The 14,836-nt window shown below is 35.5% G+C and overlaps 1 protein-coding gene across 2 annotated transcripts in view; it reads right to left on the reverse strand.

The window, feature by feature from the left end:
- CTDSPL2 (CTD small phosphatase like 2) overlaps positions 1-14,836 on the reverse strand; it is a 70,577-nt gene that overhangs the window by 37,501 nt on the left and 18,240 nt on the right. For both annotated transcript variants that reach the window (XM_082617142.1, XM_082617141.1), the window contains exon 2: positions 14,028-14,237. In XM_082617142.1, coding sequence (XP_082473268.1) covers positions 14,028-14,213 — 186 coding nt within the window. In that variant the 5' untranslated portion in view covers positions 14,214-14,237. The remainder of the gene's footprint in view (positions 1-14,027; positions 14,238-14,836) is intronic.

Below are 14,836 nucleotides of genomic sequence, written 5' to 3' on the forward strand. Positions count from 1 at the left end.
GCAATCTTCTTCCATTACTGTAATATACTGGCCTATAATTCCTTGCTGTTTTAACGAAAGTACCTGAAATCTTTTGATAAGGATTAGATTTTTCCACAACAAATAATAATACAGTATACTACTATGCATTTTCTGTAAGCTGAGTATTATTATTTCTGAAACAAACCTTGGTATTGTAAATGACCAAAATTACAGTTCCCTACCAGGATCAAAATAGAAAAAAGGTAATACTGTAAGTATCATCCAATACAGAATTTTACATTTACTCACCAGTTTCTCTAATTTTAGGTAGGTTTGTCAAAACAATCTCATTAGCACAAAATGAAGCCTCAGTGATTCACAACATAATTCCTCAAATTTTTACTGTTTATTATTCCCCTGCATTTAAAAATGATGAATAGGAAGCCTCAAATCCCAAACACTGGATCTTTATTACAGGAGAATTATAGGGGCTCTTTTTATAAAGTCCTTCAAGAACAGAAACAATGCTGTAAAGCCTCACTACACTAAGCTCCAGCATTTTCTTGAAGTCTCTTAGTACATCTGGTATAATGTAAATACATACATACATTCCTGGAAACTCTGCACTCTGCAACCCTAAAAATAACAAGGCTTATGGGGAAAAAAATAGGTCCAGAAGGGTAGAGAGGGGTACATTGGGGCAGATCAGCCAATGCCCCTGTAACTCTGTAACCACAGCATTAAGAAAACCAATGATTGGGACCTCCACAGATAACTTGCACACCCCAGTTAAGCAGCTAAGAGCAGCTGAAATGCTTCCTCAGAGCTTAATAAAAGGTATTAGAAACAAAGAAGTAGAGGGCTTCTCTGGTGGCGCAGTGGTTGGGAGTCCGCCTACTGATGCAGGGGACACGGGTTCGTGCCCCAGTCTGGGAAGATCCCACATGCCGCAGAGCGGCTGGGCCCTGTGCGTGCGTCCCGGGCCTGTGCTCCGCAGCGGGAGAGGCCGCAGCGGTGGGAGGCCGGCGTACCGCAAAAAAAAAAAAAAAAAAAAAACAAAGAAGTAGAAACAAGGGTTTATGGGAGCTGAGAAGTGGAGCTTTAAGCCAGGAAGACTGCTAAAATGGACACAAAAGGAAATGCAAACTGCCATATGAAAAGAAGAGTCCCTGCTAGACCAGGGTGTACCTCTCTGAGAGGGAACCCCTGACACAGCTTACCACTTTTAATTAAAAACTCTGTGTGCGGTATAAAATTCTACCCCCATTATTCAGGATCCCCCTGTCCACTTTAGAAAAAATCATGTATAAACCAAACCCACCCATGTTATACTGAAACTACTTCCCTATCTACCAATAGTATATAAGCTAACTGATAATATGGAGGTACCACATATAACAGAAAAGGTTATACTGTGGTCAATTGAGAATATATTCAAATACTTGAGCTTACATCTCTAAAGAGAAAGAGGAAGCTGTTAAGATCAGGATTAAATGTCTGCAGTCACTGACAGTAAAATTCTATCCTTCAGAATAATGCATTCAAATGTCTGCTGATGCTCCAATTCTGAAACGTGTCACCAAATCCTACTCTTCCTTAAACATTCAAGTATATAATTTGGGGACATTTTTGGATATAGTATGATTTTTAGAAGAGGAACTAGGAAAAACCAGATTTCTACATTACTGTACAGGTTATTTAAAAAAATTTAATAACCCTACAATGTCTTGTCTGGAATTTGTATTTTTCAAAGTTGTCTCTAAGATGGGCTTTTAAAGGGAAAATCTTGGGAAGGTCGTATTCTTAAATCTCTGAATCTCAAAGGAAAAATACAGAGAACTAAAGAGGCAACAAAACCCCAAAAGCCAATTTACAACAAAAGCAGGAAACAAGGTTTCTCCCCCAAACTCCAAGCAGATGAGAACAAACCAACAGCTGTAACACTGGAGTAGCCATCTGTACCAGTGCAGAAGAAAGCAAAGGAATGCAACATGGCATGTGACACATCTGAGAACAGGAGAAGCCCCAAATAGCTAACAGGTAGATATTCAATTGAAAGCATAGCAGGCCAATTTAATGACAGCAGATGAAATAAGAGGGACTTTCCTGGTGGTCCAGTGGTTAAGACTCTGCGCTTCCACTGCAGGGGGTGTGGATTCGATCAGGGAACTAAGATACCACGTGCTGCGTAGCGTGGCCAAAAAAAAAAAAAAATGCACAAGAGAACAGACAAAAATTATACCTTTATTTAAAAAAAGACAAAAAAAGTTAAGAAAGTGATATGACATATACATCAGAGTTAGAAAAAACTCAGTAACAGAACAAAATAATTAGAAATAAGAGAAAAAAATTTTTGGAAATAAAGACTAAACGAGAACAGACATAAAAGTGAGTAAATAGAATAGATGATGCCTTTAAGAGAAAGAGAAGGTAAAATGGGGGAGGGGGGCTGGATTTTAATACATCAAACTGTGACAAGCACTGAATATGGACAAAGAAGATCCAACAGGCAGAAAACAGTAGGCCCTGAGACAGGAGCCAAAACAAGAGCATATCAGAAAGTTTTCCTCAAATAAAATATCCGAAATTACATACTGAAAGGGACGCTAGTTTGTTTATTTATTTATTTTGGCTGAAACCACTGCGCAGCTTGTGCAATCTTAGTTCCCCAACAAGAAACTGAACCCAGGCCCTCGGCAGTGAAAGTTTGGAGTCCTAACCACTGGACCACCAGGAAATTCCCAGAGTATACTGTTTAACTAAAACTATCAACCCAGAAAAACAACTACCAAGACCCTAAACTTAACAGAATTTAAAGAAAAAAAATCCTTTGGAGAACAAGGCAAAATCCATTTATCTACATAGGGAAAATTAGAGTACCATCAGACTTTGAAAGCAATGTTTTTTATGCTGAAGAAAATGGAATAACATTTTAAAAAATCAAGAAGAGAAACTGTGAGACAAGGATTTCATATTCAGTAAAACTGATTTTTAAGCATAGAACTCAGATAATAGTGCCCATGAGTGCTTTGTGTGGCATCTACCAGAAAATGAGCTTTCGACAACAAAAATGACTACAGACCATAACTAGAGGACTGAGGATAAGCATTAAACATACAGAACACATGTAGAACCTGTGTAAGACAAAGATTAAAAGATAGTATGTAGGGCTTCCCTGGTGGTGCAGTGGTTAGGAATCTGCCTGCCAATGCAGGGAACACAGGTTCGAGCCCTGGTCTGGGAGGATCTCACATGCTGCGGAGCAACTAAGCCCGTGAGCCACAACTACTGAGCCTGCGCATCTAGAGCCTGTGCTCCGGAACGGGAGAGGCCGTGAGAGTAAGAGGCCCGTGCACCGCGATGAAGAGTGGCCCACAGTTGCCGCAACTGGCGAAAGCCCTCGCACAGAAACGAAGACCCAACACAGCAAAAATAAATAAATAAATAAATAAATACTTTATCAGACCACGTGTTGCAATTAAAAAAAAAAAAGATAGTATGTAATGGCTACAGGCTCAGAATATATAAACTGTAAGAAAAATTGGCAAGAGATAGTCAATATATAAATTTTTTTAATTGTTCACTTTAAAAACATTCTGAGACAGAAAAGCTGACAGAATTCATTTCCAGCTGATCTCCACAAGAAATAACAAATGAAGTTCTTTAGGCATAAAATAAATAATACCAGATGGGATCCTAAATCTGCAATAAGGAATGAATACCACTAAGGCAAATCTATGAGTAAATACAAAAGATCTTTGTGTTCAATATTTCTACTGTGCCTTTACTGTCTTCAACACTAATACCTGCTATAATCTCTGTAGTCTCATTATGATCCAATAAATTATTCTGAAGTCTCAAAGTTTTACTTTTTTTCTCTCTATGTATATACGGAAACATAGTAAGAGTACTCTTGTTTTGCTTTGCAATATTATTAAATTTGGTTTTTAAAATTTCACCTAAAACAGTTATTTTAGAATTTAGTAACTCTTTTTAAATAAAAGAAAATTTATAATTTATAACTAAGAATGGATTGTTGGATTGAAAAAGGGAGCTGGGCGACTTGTGAATTCAATCCATTACTGCAAGTGATGAAAAGAAACCGACATAGAATTCTCTAACTCATGAAAGGGGGGAATGTAATCCAAGGAAACTGAACGGAACTGTAAATCACAAATGAAAATATGATAAAACTAATATCCCTTTGGCTGTAAAATTAAGTTGTCTTATGCAATAGAACATATTCAAATAGAATTATGGTGCCAATTCAGTTGCATTTGAGAACAATCATTCCGTTTTTAAAAAAGAAACTCAATATTTCAAATGTACACATGATGAGATCTTTAAAAGCCAAAAAGTTATAGCTTTTCAAACTTAAATTACAAAACTCAATGAGATATCTTAAAAAGTTATCATATTGCATTGGTCGAAGAAGTGTACATAACTTATGAGAGACTTATAAACTCTTGCACAGTAGTTTGTGCTGAAGCCTGCTCAATAAAAGTTGATTAAAGAGGGACTTCCCTGGTGGTGAGGTGATTAAGAATCCGCCTGCCAATGCAGGGGACACAGGTTCAAGACCTGGTCCGGGAAGATCCCACGTGCTGCGGAACAACTCAGCCTGTGCACCATGAGCCTGCGCTCTAGAGCCCACGAGCCACAACTACTGAGCCCGCAAGCCACAACTGAGCCCACGTGCCACAACTACTGAAGCCCACGTGACTAGAGCCTGTGCTCCATAACAAGAGAAGCCACCGCAATGAGAAGCCCCCATGCTGCAACAAAGAGTAGCCCCCACTTGCCACAACTAGAGAGAACCCACGCACAGCAACAAAGACCCAACACAGCCACAAATAAATAAATATATAAATTATGAATCTGGAAGGTCTTACCTTCCAGATGAGTGTGTGTATGTTTAAAAAAAAAAGTCAATAAAAGAAACAAGCACTTCCACTTTCTAATGATAAAGTAAATCACTGAATTAAAGACTTAACTGTAAATACAGAAAATGAGTTAAAATCTGGTGTGTTGAATTGTACTTTAGCCTTACTAATGTGGTTGGACTTTCTGTTTTGACTGTACTTGTCTGATATTAGTATCAACTAATCATCAAAAGTCTTCTTTACTGTGAATGCATGGTAACAAACACAAGTGGTGAATTATTTTTTTACATCTCAACTTATCCTAGAATAACTTGTGCCAAAATTTGCAATGACTGTGCAAAAAAAGGTTTATAACTACTGCCACCTTAGCACAAATCAAGGCACTGACACCCAACAGTTATTTTATTTTTCACTGCCATGCACTTGCATGGGGGAAAAAAAGCCAGCTCTACTTAGGAAGGTCCTTGATGAAGCTGTAAAATTAATTAAATGTCAACCCTTAAATATGTGTTCAATTCTATATGACAAGATGGGAAGTACACACAAAGCGTTTCTGCTGCAAACTGTGTTTCCACAACTGTCTTGAGAAAAAGCATTTGCGTGACTGAGTTGTAAGCTGAATTAGACCACTTTTTCTGATAGAACGCTATCTTTACTTGAAGTAGATTACTTTCTGAAAAGTGAACAAAGCAAGTCTGTCACTTCAAGAAAAACTGATACTTTTTGCTGCCAACAATAAAATTTGAGCATTCAAGCAAAAACTGAGATTTTAGAAAACATGGACAAAGCACCATGAGACTGACAGCTTCCCAATACTTAAAGATTGTTCTGTTGAGATCAGTGGGGTTGTTCAGAAATGTGATTTTTAAATATTAAATAATGAACTATGTCAATGTGGGTACATATGTGGAAGATCTACATAATTCAGTGAACCAGTATTTTCCAAATAACCTGTGCATGATGTTACAAAATCATATATAGGTAAGATTCATTCCAAGTGCAAGACAGACCAATGAAAAGATCATTGTAGTGCTCTCAAATTCAATCTTGGAACAAGAACTTAAGATACTACACAATTTGTCAAGTTTTGGTATAATATCTGCAATTATCTACAAAGAATATTAAAATACTCTTCCCTTTTCTAAATACATGTATGATTTTCTTTATATGCTTCAATGACAACAAACTACCTTCTATGAAGTTTCGATTAAAGAGGTTTATAAAACTGTAAGGTCATGTTTCCCACTAATTTCCTTTTTGTCTTTAGAAAATAGTTAAAATATTATTTGTATCAACATATAATGGGTTTAGAATTATAATTTTGATATTTTCAAAATTCCTCAGTTTTAATATCTAATGAGATATAACCCACATAAACAAATGTTCTTTAGGGTTTCCAATCATTTATAAGAAGGTAAAGGATCCGAAGTTCAAAAGGTTTAAGAACCACTTGCTCAAGAGGGACTACTAATGAAATCACAAGAGAAAATTTTAAAGGTCACCCCCAAAAAATGGGAAAAAAAATTGAGCTGGAAGGTGGAGCTGACAAGTGATAGCCAAAGGGTCCAGAGTTTCTTTGGGGAATGATAAAAGTGGTCTAAAATTGACTGTGGTAATGTCTGTGTAACTTTGTGCATATACTAAAAGCAACTGAATTTATACCTTAAATGGGTGAGTTTTATGGTATGTGAATTTTATCTCAATAAAGCTACCATAAAAAAACACATATATCATATAATCCAGTGATGCCAATCTTATTTACCCACGTTTAACCTAAATATATGCCCACACATGGATTCAAGACCGAAATATTCATAGCAACTTCATTCATGATAGCCAAAACCCCAGAAATAATCCAAGTGGATAACAAATTATGACATGTGGTATACTCATACAACAGAATACTACTTGGGGTACAGGAGAGGGAGGGGATAAATTACGGATACATGCAATAACACAGATGAATCCAAAAACTTTATGTTGAGTGAAGGAAGCAAGACATGTTATATTCATAGGTCACTCTAGAAAAGATTTATACAATCTATAATGATAGAAAGCAGATCAAAGCTTGTTTAGGGTGATGCTGTGAGACTGTCTGCAAAAACTCCAAGGGTATTTTTTGGTCATGGGTGTATAATTCTGTTAAAATTCATGAAAACATATACTTTAAATCAGTCTGTCTTATTGTGTTTCATTATACCCCATAAAGTTAATTTTTAAAAAGTCAACATAGGAGAAAAAGTAGAATTCTAAAAGATAACTAGTTCATCAAAAAGAAGGCAGGATGAGAACAGAGTAACAAATGGGATAAATACAGAATAAATAACAAGATGGGAGACTTTAAACTCAACCATATTAATAACTACATTAAATGTAAATAGACTAACCATGCCAATTTAAATATAAATACACAGGGTGGAAAAAGGTGTATCATGCAAATGGTAAGCAAGAAAACTGTGTGGCTTTATTAATATCAGGCCAAGTAAACCTCAAGGCAAATAATATTACTAGAGATAATGAGGGACATTTCACAGTGGTAACAAGAACAATTTACACCCAACAATCATAAATGTGTATGCACCTAACAGAGCTTTGAAACACATGTAGCAAAACTGACAGAACTGAAAGGTAGACAAGTTCACAATTAAGAGTTGGAGATTTAAAATAAGACACAGAAAACTGGAATATTATCAACTAACTTGACCTGATAGTTATAGAACTGCACTAACCAATTCCAGAATATGCATATTTTTTCAAATACATAAAACATTCACCAAAATAGTCTATATGCTACAAAATATCAAGACACCAAAGAAATGAAATCATACAGAGTATATTCTTGGATAACAATAATATTAGATTAGAAATAAGCAATTAGAAGATATCTAAGAAATGCCCAAATATCTGATCTGGAAATTAAATAACACATTTCTACATAATCTATGGGTCAAAGAATAAATCACAAATAAGGTAATAAAAATATAGTCAGAGGACTTCCCTGGCGGTCCAGTGGTTAGGATTCCGTGTTCCCAATGCAGGGGGCTCGGGTTTGAACCCTGGTTGGGGAACTAAGATCCACCGCATGACACGGCTCCCCCCACCAAAAAAATACACACACACACACACATATACATATATATAAAATCAGAATGTGGGGGAAAGCAGTACTTTGAAAATCATAGTTTTAAATACTTGACTTAGAAAAAAATTAAAGTGTAGTATTAATGACCTAAGCAAGGGGCTGGCAAACTACAGTCCAAATGCGAAGTCCAGCACATTGTTTTTGTATGGCCAGCAAGCCAAGAGTAGTTTTTATATTTTAAATGGTTGGGGGGGGTGAAAAGAACAATAATATTTTATGACTCATGAAAATTATGATGAAAATCAAATATCAGTATATACAAAGTCATGCTCATTCATTTATGTATTGTCTACAATGGAAGAGTTGAGTAGTAACTGCAATTACAGATAATATAGTCTGCAAAGCCTTAAATATCACTTATCTGAAATATTCACAGGAGAAGTTTACTAATTCCTATTCTAAGCTCCCACTTCTATGAGTTAGAAAAGTAGAAGTAAACCAGATAGAAAGTAGAAGAAAATATTAAAAATAAAAAGTAGAAATCAATTAAACAGACACTGGAAAGAAAAGAGAAAATGAACAAAGACAGATGTTGGTTCTTTGAAAAAGTAATGAAACTGATAAAGCTCTAGGAGCAAGAAGGATCAAAACAAAGATAAATCATAAATTACTCACATCAGGAGTGAAAAGAGGAATATATCATTACAGATCCCACAGACATTATTAGGTTAATGCAGAAATACTGCAAAGACTTTACACCTAAAAATTTGACAACTTTGATGAACAGACAAATTCCTTGGAAAACATGACCAAAACTGCAGAAGAAATAGAAAAGCTAAACAACCCCATATATATTAAAGAAATCAAATTTATAATAAAAGCTATTCCAAAAAGAAATCCCACATTCCAGAAATCCCTCTCCAGAATTCATCAGTGCATTCTACTCATAATTTAAGGATGAGATAATACTTATTAGTCAACACAAGTTCTTTTAGGAAAAAAAAGCAGCAGAGGAACAGTTCTTGACTTGTTTTATGATACCAGAATAATCCTGATCCCAAAATCTTAAAGTATTACAAATCAAAACTACAGACCAAAACCCTCATGAACACAGATGTAAAAATCCTTAAAAACAAACCCAGCAGCAAATCAAATCCAGCCATACAAGTTTGGTTTTCCATTCAAAAAAATTTATGTTCTACTCCACATTAAAAGAGGAAAATCTGAAGAATATCTCAATAGATACAGAAAAGTCTTTGATAAAACTCAACAACATAATAAAATCTTATAGCAAACTAGGAACAGAAGGGAATTTTCTCAAACTGATAAAAGATAACTATGGAAAACATTTAGCTAACATCATACCTAATGTTAACAAACTCTCTTCCCCTAAGATCAGTAACAAGTATTTGCTCCCACCACTTCTACTAAACAATGTACTAGAGGTCCTAACCAATGCAATAAATGAAGAAAAAATAAATAAAAGGCCTAGAAATCAGAAAAGAACAAGAAAATTATAGTTATCTGGTATATGATTATGTATGTATAAAACCCTATGAAATCTTAAAGAATAGAATGATTAAGTGAATCTAGCAATTTCACATAGTACCTGGTCAATATAGAAAAATAAATTATATTTATATATACTATCAACAACCAGAAAGTAAAAACTTTAATGTATTACATCATTTAAAACAGCATTGTAAAACATCAAATGTCTAAGAATAAAACTAATGAAAGGTGTGTAAGACCTTGATTTAGCAGGAAAAAATTAAGAACACCTATATTAACATAGACATATATCACGATCATGAAGTGGCAGACTCAATATTGTTAAGATGTCCAGTCTCACTAAATGATCTACATATGTGATTCAATCTCTATTATAATTCCAGTAGGCTTTTCTGGAGAAATAGACAAGCTAATTCTAAAATTTACATGCAAGGGGACTTCCCTGGTGGTGCAGTGGTTGGGAATCCGCCTGCCAATGCAGGAGACACAGGTTCGAGCCCTGGTCTGGGAGGATCCCACATGCAGCGGAGCAGCTAGGCCCGTGCGCCACAACTACTAAGCCTGCGCTCTAGAGCCCACGAGCCACAACTACTGAAGCCCACATGCCTAGAGCCTGTGCTCTACAACAAGAGAAGCCACCACAATGAGAAGCCTGCGCACCACAATGAAGAGTAGCCTCTGCTCGCTTCAAGTAGAGAAAGTCCTTGTGCAGCAACGAAGACCCAACGTGGCCAAAAATAAATAAGTTAATTAAAAATAAAAATAAACGGTAAATTAATCTAGTTGTTAAAGAACTCATCTAGAAAGACGTTCTTTTATACAAACAAATGAGATTTAACTTTGGAAGGAAGAAAATTCCCAAATATAACTATGAAGCTTAATAATACAAAGGTTAAAGAGAACAAAGTTTTCATCTAATCATGTTTTTCACACTAAGGAGCACAACCCATCAGTGGATCATAAAATCAATTTAAAACATGAAAATCACCTTTAAAAGGAGAATAAGAAACAACAGAATAGAAAAGAAAAATCAGAACACATCAAGTATGGTAAGGGTGAGTTTTGTTTCATATGTATGAATGTAGTATATAAGATGTTATTTCTTTCTGTGGATCATAGTTAAAAGATCTAAAAACACTGATTTAATGTAACAGGAAACTGATGACCCCTAACTATGACAGTGTAACAGTATTTAGGTAACAGAGAAAAAGACCATTTTGTTATGGGAAAACTCTAGAAACCACCTATTGAGAAAGGAATACAGAGATCACTGGTATAAAGCAAATACATTTTAGTTGTGAGGTCTTCTTTCACTTCAAATATATATTAGGAATCTCATCATGCTAAAAGCAGAAAGACTGAGTATGAACACTTCCTGAGTACTCTTACTGACAATGACATAATTCTGAAATGAGAGAAGTGGTAGATCCTTGAATCATAAAATCTAGATCTGAAAGAGATGAGAGATTTCATTCATTCTGTTACAGTCTGAGTTGTGTCCCCTAAAATTCCTATGTTGGAGCTCTAACCCCAAAAGCCTGAGAATGTAGTCATACTTGGAGATAGGGCCTTTAAAGAAGTAATTAAAGTGGGATCTTTAGGATGGGCCCTAATCCAAATATGACTAGTGTCCTTACAAGAAGAGGAGATTACAAAACAGACAACACATACACCAAGTGGCAACCATATGATGACACGGCAAGAAGGTGACCATCTGAAGTCAAGGAGTGAAGCCTCAGAAAAAACCAACCTGGCAACACCTCATCTTAGACTTCAAACTGCCAGAACTGTGAGAAAATAAATTTCTGTTGTTTAAGCTACCCAATCTGTGATATTTTGTTATGGCAGACTATTATGTACCCTAGTAAACTAATACACACCTCTTAGATCAACAACATATGTTTAAATTATCAAAATACTCTCATGGCTAATTTATGCCAAGTTGGGACTAGAATACAGATCAAAACTTATTAGGAAAATAAAAATGGGTCAGTGATAGTAAACTGGCAAGAATACCAGCAGCCATTCAAACTGGAAATCATACAGTAAAGAAGAGCAAAAAAGTTGGCCCATATGCAGAGACCAAGTTTCAAAAAGCCAGACTCATAAGACAGGCATGAGAGCAATGTCAGACTCCTTAGAAGAAAGACAACTCAAAAGAGAAAGCAAGAAGACTTGTCTATAAAGTTCAATTCTAACCACATAACTTTAAAAGTCCAAAAGAAGAGGGCTTCCCTGGTGGCACAGTGGTTGAGAGTCTGCCTGCCGATGCAGGGGACACGGGTTCGCGCCCCGGTCCGGGAAGATCCCACATGCCGCGGAGTGGCTAGGCCCGTGAGCCATGGCCGCTGAGCCTGCGTGTCTGGAGCCTGTGCTCCGCAACAGGAGAGGCCACAACAGTGAGAGGCCCGCATACCACAAAAAGAAAAAAAAGAAAAAAAAAAGTCCAGAAGAAGAGAAAGGATAGGTACCAAAGAAACCAGTGGCTGCATAGGGAGTTATCTAACTAACTTGGATTTTAAAAGGACACTTGTAGAAATAAGAGAAGCAGTCTATCATCCAGTCAGAAAGACTGAAGACAGAGGATGATGATACATGCAAAAAATACTAGGGAAAAAAAAACTTCCTAGAAGAATAAGCTTCAAGCTTTGAGCTGATGATAGAATATAAATAAATGACAAAATCAGCAGCATAGGAAGACTCAATTCTTATTTACTTTCATCAAAATTTTCAATCCTTACACAAGACAGGTGATGCTATAAAGATATTATCTAGCTACTTTGAGACAGAATGGTATAGGAAAAAGAGCACAGATATCAGAGTCAAATTGTGCCTGGGTTAAATCCCAGTATTGTCACTTATTGGAAAGGCAGTAGTGCATATTGTTAAATAATTGATAACCATTACTACAGAAAAACCCTGAGTGTTTTAATTGACATGGGCAAAAATTTGCTCACCAACAAAGAAGATCTAAAACTACTAAAGGAGAAAAAAGAAAGCATGACATGATATATGATATAATATAATGCCACATTAGTAGAAGAATGTCCAAATCAACAGAAATAAATATGAACAGAAGTCAGAAGACATAGGAAAAACCTATGTTTGCTTCTGGTTGTTACCTTTCATGAACAGCAGAAAAGGGTGACCAAGATGGTGATCTATATCATATATGTCATATAATGAAAACTAGAAATATTTAGCCAGGACAGTGACTGAGGGTTTGTACTTTCACATGAAGAAAAAGAACCTATGAAAAAGTAAAGGGTAGGTATATTTTCTTCAAGATGAGGAAGAACTTTACAACATTTAGAAGTGTTCAGAGAATGAACTGACATACAGTGATGTTCTCATCAACAGGGGCTAATGATAACCCATATGGAATTTAAAGATTCAGGAATTCATGTTTCTGGAAGGAATTTTATCATTGTTATACAATAATACTAGAATACTTCTAGGCTCATGTAAATTAACTCAAAGAAACTTTTAAAAATTACATTTAAAATTAACGAAAGAAAATTTACTTATATTATTAGAAAAACAAAACAAAATAAAACCAAAACAAAAAGGAAAATTCTAACACAGACTACTTCTAAATCCTGGCCAATGGTTCACAGTAACTAGGCTTTGTTAGTTCTATGATGACAAAAATCTATCACTATGTATAAACCGTCACATTGATTTATTTTTCTACTTATCAAAGTGACAAACTTACATTATAATAAGAAATTTATCATATATATAATAATCCCAAGAAAGAACATAAGAGTAGGCAACAGTGATAACAAAATCTACATACAATGAATGATAATAACATTATCATTAATGTATTAAAATTTCTCAAAATGCTTTTCCACCTGTTTGCCATCTAATCTGAAAACAACTCTGAGGCAGACAAAGCAGTTAGTATTAGTCCCATTTTACTGTCTTCCTGAGGCTAAGAGGGGCAAATGACTTTCCTCAGATCATTCAAGTTGGTCCAGAGTATGAAGTATGAATCTGGAGCATATGACTCCTGGTCAGTGTCCATTCTTTCTTTTTTTTTTGGCTGTGCCACATGGCTTGCGGGATCTTAGTACCCCGACCAGGGATTGAACCCGGGCCCATGGCAGTGAAAGTGCCAAGTCCTAACCACTGGACCGCCAGGGAATTCACCATTCTTTCTTTAATAACTTTTGTTTTTTCTTCAATGAATAATACATTTTCGTTGTACAAATGTTAGAATTCAGATAGATAAATCATCTCCCTAATTAGACAATGTATTAATATTAACAAGAAACTTTAACTTATCTTTGAAATGAAAAAAAATGGAAGTAAAAGAAATAATTCAAGTAAATGATAAGAAAAAATTTCTTTTACTTCCCATAATTCTAAGCTGAGAAAACAGAAGGCTAAGTGGATCAGTTAAGTAGAATAAATAATGTTTTCTTGACCGACCATTAAATATTTTACATTTCAATACTCTTAACACCAAAATGTAGACACATTCCCTTAAATAGGGCTCTAGCAATATTAGATTTCTCATCTTTACATGCTTAAACAACCTAAACTTCATTTTTAATGATATAATTAAAAGGTAAAACCATTACTTTGGGTGTGCTTCCTTTAATGAATTTTTTAATTGAAGACAACAAGCCGGTTTCATTCTTCGGTGGTTTTTCTCCTCCTGAAGGCAGGCTATCATCAACCTCTGAATATTTCCTCTTTGCTCTGGCAGTGCGTTGTGTTTGGATTTGATTTGATTGCTGAGAAGCTTTCCGTGTTCTCAGCCTCATCTTTTATGGGTGCCACATGTAAAACTATAAAAGAAAAATAATACAGGTTATTAAAATTAAACCTAGCATACCCATATATGCCCAGCTTATATAATAAAAATATCTTGATTAAAAAGAGGTCTATAAGGGATTGAAATAAGAAATTGACATTTTATTTATTTATTTATTTTGGCCATACCACACATGACTTGCAGGATCTTAGTTCCCCAACCAGGGGTTAAACCTGGGCCCTCAGCAGTGAGAGTGCAGAGTCCTAACCATTGGGCCACCAGGGAATTCCCAAGAAACTAACCTTTTAATTGAAATGTGTAGTGCTTTGAATTTTATTACATTCTCCCAAATAACCTTCCCACAACTTCTGAAATATATCCTATGATCTAATAGAGCATGCATGTTCCTTCCAGAGCACTATGCTGCCTCCACCCATGCTGACATTATCATTCACTTAATCACTCATTCATTCAACAAGTATTTATTGGGCACTTACCACATTCTAGGCACTGGGCTAGGTAAGTGCCTAGTAAAACAAGATAGAGAAGGTTTTTACCCTCTGGAGCTTACAATGTAGTGGAAAAAACCCTTAGTCAATAAATGAATTAATTCCATGAGCACAATTCTAAATA

Source organism: Mesoplodon mirus, assembly GCF_964341445.2.
Source record: "Mesoplodon mirus genome assembly, chromosome: 4".
Taxonomy (NCBI): domain Eukaryota; kingdom Metazoa; phylum Chordata; class Mammalia; order Artiodactyla; family Ziphiidae; genus Mesoplodon; species Mesoplodon mirus.